The following is a 6,000-nucleotide window of genomic DNA, read 5'->3' on the forward strand; positions in this document are numbered from 1 at the left end:
GGAAAATCATGTCAAAATTGGTTGCAACACTCAACCCGTACTTCAGTTAAATGCCATTTGTTGTTATCAGGTGACGTTGATGTACTTGATTTTATAAACGGGCCTGCTAGTCCTAGATCAAAAAGATTTATTTATGCTACTCACAACGAAATCTGCAAGCTGTCCCAAATTGAAGCTGCTTCACGTCTAAGGGCAATAGACCAAGCTAATTTAGAAAAAGTGCTTGCTGTTGTTGATAATAGTATTAACACTCTTTCTTCCCGTATTTACACATTAGACAATATTGTTTTATCTGTTGTGGATATTGTTCATGATGAAGTGTCTGTTTTGTATCATGGTCAAAATCAGTTGCGTTCTGTTCTGCAGTTTGCCTGGACATTGCAAACTTTGAAAATGGGTAAAGTTCCATGGGATTACATGAACACATCATCCTTATTTACACCATTTAACTTGACAGATAGACAGCAGTTTATGTCCATGAAGGATGCCACATACACTATGTTACATATGGAAAAATTAGAACCTTTACCTTTTTCCGTTACTGAGACTAATTCGGCAGTGTGACTCACCCATGGGGTAATAACTCTGCCATTTTCCTTGTTTAAATTTAGTTCATGTATGAAACACTATCCCTTGGGCTAACGTACCTTTAGGTAGTGCATTTCTACACAAGGTGTGGTCTTTGACATTCACATACAGATGCTTGCGGGATGACGAAGAGGTGTATCTCACTGGGGAATCATGTAATTCTTCGCCTGATCATTCTCTCGTGTGTAAGAATATTCAATTGCACGGCGCATGTAATTTATCAGCGCCTAATCTGGCATGTATTTTGAAGGGTCATTCAGTACCAACTATCACACCAATGTTTACCCTGCTAGCAAACGGTAGCTATTTGCTTATTAAAAAATTGAAGAGTGCTGCGGCATGCTTTCTGGCATACCTTACATTGTAACAGTCTCAAGGCGTGTGGTTTGCTGTAAAAATTTGCTTTTTCCACCCCCACATGGGAGGCTTAACCTCTCAATTTGGCCTTCCATTCCGAACTTGAAGGCAGAGTTCAACATATTGAGCAGAATAAGAGCATTGTTGTCCCTAAAAGAAGTTTCTCTCACATCTGCCTGTGAGACCTTCGTCTTCACGTGGCTAACACCCGTACAGAGGTACATGTGCGTCTCAATACCGATCTCCCATTACATTTTAGGGCGTTAATTCACACTATCTTCAATGCTTCTAACACGACAGGCATTGCCCATTTTTTTAAGACTGTGGGCTCTGGCCTTGTGACCTCTTTTCAAACTATATTTGGTGTAATACCGGCATTTATTCATTCTATTTTTTCCAGCGTCTTCGGTGGCTTTCCGCTGTTACTTGCACTAGCTGCTGGAGTCCTGCTGTTAATTTGCTTGCTCCGACATGGATGCTCTTCCTGTGGCACCAAACAGCCGGGACCGGCTGCCGCTACTTTGTAGTTGTATGCTTGAATGCTATGGTACTTTGCCACTGGCCACTCTGAGTGTGGCTTCTGGATTATCCATCCGTTTTGGTTATTTCACTTGCGTGCAACCAGTCTTCCACTGCCTGGAATGTTCATTCGAATGGGCATTGGATCTTTGCCTCTCCAATATGGTGTCTCCTGCCCCGGATTATGACCTGCTAATGAGTCCTCTAGTGTCGCAAGAGCTGGATTGTTCTGGTGTTGGCATTATGGCCTGCGCGGCTGCGCTTGGAGTGTTAGTGAAATGGGATGTCTGTGCAGCTGCACATGATTTCCTACAACTACGTTTTCTTGAGGAACACGCAAGTTATCCAATGATGGTGCTAGAAGCTCCCATTGTTGATGAACATGTATGTTCATTCACTTTGATAGAATGGATAGCTACTCTCTTTTCTGACAATATCAATGACTTCCTCTTGGAGGCTGTTGCAACTTACTGCGCATATACCTTCATGGATTAACCTGGATGACTTCCATCATCTGCCGGATACTTTTTTGAAATGGTTTTTCTTTTTCACATATCCAGTGGGGCACCGCGATCTCTAGCTGTGCACCCTGTTCAAGGTCGAATAATAATGTATGCTGTTGATTCACTTTGGCCAGTCCCACGCACATAGACATAACATGAAGCACAGCGGCCCAAATCGGGTGCTTCTAATATGGCATTACATGCATGCGAGAGCACTTGGAGAAAACCTTTCCAACATAGAAGAGCTGTGCTGATCCTGAGATGTAATTCAATTGATCTGATCTTGTATGAATGGGGTCTCGCTGACAAATCCAACAGGTCTTCTGTAATTATTCTAAACTAGCTCATGATCACGGGGAGGTTGGTAAAAGGAGTTATAGTTCTGTTTCCACTGTCATTATAATATGATTTCCTCTTTTGTGCTTTATGGAATTGTAACAATGCTAATTATATTGTGTTTATGCATTATGCTGCTTGTGTTGGCAAGAGTGCTGCATCTTAGAGCACGTTAGTTAAAAATAAACATTTTAAACTATACAGTGTTTCTATTTACTCACGTTGTGGACAAGTATGAGTGTGAACGAAAGAGTGTTATTGTTTCCCACTATTCCTGAGAGTTTACTAAGTTGCATGTTCTAGGTTGTCTAATCATTGGTAGCTTTGCTGTAGTACGGAGAACGAATGAGACACTAATGCTAGTCGGATTGGGGTTCTGGGTACTGAGGTGGCTTTTTTGGTACACAACAATACACTGAGGTCCTGGTTTCCTGTGCATAGTTCTGTGCATGAGCAGAATCCCTGCAACAATTGCACCCACTTGCAGGAAGATTCCTGTCCCTCCCCCCTTTTAAACTGAGGTCAAGGGTTCTTTCTTCAAGTGAAAGGCAGGCTGGTGGCATCAAACAGTTAGGATTGTATTACAAATATTGCCCTGGGGCACAGTGGGAGTGTACGCCAGTTTTCTGCACTCCTGGGGGCACTGTAGTATTACAGAAGATGGCGCTGATGCTTGCGCTCCCTCTTCTACGGTACAGATGGTGCCGGTGCCCTTAGAACGCTGAACGCTGGCACTATCTTTAGGGAGTTTTCTCTCATTAGCGTGAGGGCATGGAAATGAGGGTAACACTTACCTCTGCATCCGTGCCCTATTATGGCCACGGATGCAGAGGCAAATACACTGTCGGGAGGCGCCCTGATGGTGCATCACAAAAAGGTGATGCTCAGTTGGTGCGCCCCAGAGTGCACACGGGAAACAGCTATTACATTACATGCGTTACAATGCATGCGTTTAAAACGCAGTTGTTACAACGACCGCGTTGTTACATCGCAGTACATTACAACTCAAGTCATTACGTCAACTTGCTGTAAGGGGCGCGCTAACATAAGGAATAGTATAATTTACTATTCCACCACCTTCCCTACTGTTGCACACACTGGAGTTTGAATAGCAATTTATACTATTCCTAAGTCCAGGGCGCCCCCTATAGCAAGTCGATGTAACGACGATGTAACAATGTGGTTGTTGTAACAACCGCGTTGTAATCGCATGCTTTGTAAACGCATGCGATGTAAAGTGTCCCATTCAGTGCAAACACTTCGAGGGGTAAAGCTGTCCCATGAGCCTCCCATACATCCCCTTGCAAGCGACTGCAGTCACTCGCTGTCTCTGCATGCAGGTGGATCTCTTCACCCTCTTGAAAGTGTAGACAGGTGCTGGCTGCACAGAGAATGACTGAGCAGCTGATTTAACCAGCCACTTTGCATTTCACTAATATGCGCTGTCGTCGCGGCAGTGCGAGTTTAAGGCTGCCCTGGGGGCACCACGTTACATGTAATAGGGCTCACTGTTCCTATTTCCTCCTGGTGCAACTGCTTACTGGTTCACTGTGGTGCAAACAGGAAGAGTAGAGTACGCTTGTTATGTAATATGGGCCCTGATCTGCCTTTCACTACTGCACAGTCCTGAGTGCAGGCACAGGTTTTCACCTGCATTCTGAATAGCTCATTGATCATGATAGGTCCTGGAACATCCAGCTAAGGGTGCACCCCGGCACAGCGTGGGATAATCTACCCTATATGTAATAGGGTCGTAGCAGGGAGGTAGATAGACAAACAGACAGACAGGCAGGCAGGCTGGTAGATAGACAGACAGACAGAGACGGACAGACGGAGCGGCGGTAGATTGATAGAAAGATGGATAGGTAGGTAGGTCGATCGGTAGATGGATGGATGGATGGATGGATGGATGGATGGATGATTGATGTTAAGTAGATGCCTTAACTAATGAAGTATATCTCTTTTCTAATATGCCTCTTGTCTTTTTTTCTAGAAACCCGACCTTCATGGCAGGAACACGTGTGCTCAGAGGTCTCATTTCGCAAACAAGGGAAGTTCTCGCAAAGAACCCAGCCTTTTTTCTCAGCGTGTTCAAGAAACAGACGGAAACTGTAATAAAAGCTCAAGCAATAACTGTGTATCCGGACCCGCGGATCAGAAAAGAAAATATTATGTAAAACCCATTAAATCTTCTGTTTTTTAGTTACAATCATATCAACTTTCCAAGGCTGAACGTAGCCGTGGGTGAAAGCAGGCACAGGGTAATGCTAGGGAAGGGACGAGAAGCTGAGAAGTTTCCAGAGGTCATTCATCACTGTCAGGAGCTTTTTAGCCTATAAATATCATATGCTTGCAAACAGCAGCGAGCAGGCTGAGATACTGTTTCTTTCAGAGAGCACATCTCTGGTCGACGCGTCTCATCGAATGGTACATTATGTTTTCATCAATACTTTGCAGGCTCACACATCGATGTCATGGCCGCCATTTTCACGAGACCCGGTCAATTGCAATTATGTAGCAAAAGAAGGGTAAAATCTGTATTAATATGCTGGGTAGCTACAGAAGTAGCTCATAAAAGCCAGCGAAGTCTATAAAGTGAAATAATATTTCAACTAAAAGTGTTAGCATTTGGGATATGGATTGTTGCATTTAGTGTTTCCATGAACTCACCAATACATGAATATATTTTTGAAATAAAGCGCGCTTTAGGACTCTACATTATTATTTTAGAGTTGTTAAGCGCGCTTTATTTTGTGCTAGTGTTGTATTATATGAACTAAGGTATTGCATATGACAAAGGTATGTCTATTCACCACATGAGGGGGGTTGATCAAGGTCAGATTTGGCTGCCCATCATTCAGCTTCCATTAGATGCGTACTTCCAAAAGGAACATTTTCATTGCTTGACTGCTGAGCTTCTAGGATGCACTGGACTAGTAAAAGGCTCATCTGGGCCACTTAACTTCTTTGGCTTTTTAATAATGCAAGTCCTCTTAATATTTAATATATCACAACCTGTTAGCTGAGCTGGTGCAACTGGTTTATTATAGCGAAATCTAATAAAATGGTTTACACCAAGGATTTTGGTGATTTTTTGTTCTTTACCATCAAATGTGACAAGAACATTTAGCAAAATCAATAGATCTTCCTAAGGCATTTTATGATTAAGTGTTCTTCCAATACTTAAACAATATTATGAGCTAAATTCTTATAATTTGAAGCATATTATTATTAATATTATCATTCATGCTAATTCTACTACAACAACTAATAAAATAAATAATTATTATCATATGTATTTTCATGATGTTGTTCTGTAGGCCCTCAGAGTTTAGAAGCGCGGAATTTCCGTGTGGGGTTCAGCAATAATTCTATCCTGAATAATTACAAGTTTACCAGCTGCCTCTCTGCACCGGATGATACCTCTCCCGGGCTTTCTGGGTGAAGAAAAAGAAAACCCACTTATAATTTGCTTGTGACCACTGCAAATCTCTCCCACGTCTGAACGGGTAGTAAATGTTACAAAATCATCTAGTGAAATCCATTTTTTAGCAACAAAAAACAAAATTGGTTGAAACACTACTACTCAACCCAAATAAGTGCGTAGAATCAGAAAGTTGGTAAAAAAAAACCCATAAAAAATAACATTTTGTAACGCCAGGCCACATCACTTTGCGTAATTTGAGTGTTTCTTAAA

The 6,000-nt window shown here is 42.3% G+C and overlaps 1 protein-coding gene across 1 annotated transcript in view; it reads left to right on the top strand.

Moving 5' to 3' along the window:
* Nucleotides 1-5,350, top strand: part of LOC146785572 (uncharacterized) — a 1,291,145-nt gene extending 1,285,795 nt beyond the window's left edge. The window contains exon 9 of the mRNA XM_085633472.1: nucleotides 4,297-5,350. Within this exon, the coding sequence (XP_085489598.1) occupies nucleotides 4,297-4,506 (210 nt within the window). The 3' untranslated portion in view covers nucleotides 4,507-5,350. The remainder of the gene's footprint in view (nucleotides 1-4,296) is intronic.
* The last annotated feature ends 650 nt before the right edge of the window (nucleotides 5,351-6,000 follow it).

Source organism: Triturus cristatus, chromosome 11 (assembly GCF_964204655.1).
Source record: "Triturus cristatus chromosome 11, aTriCri1.1, whole genome shotgun sequence".
Classification (NCBI taxonomy): domain Eukaryota; kingdom Metazoa; phylum Chordata; class Amphibia; order Caudata; family Salamandridae; genus Triturus; species Triturus cristatus.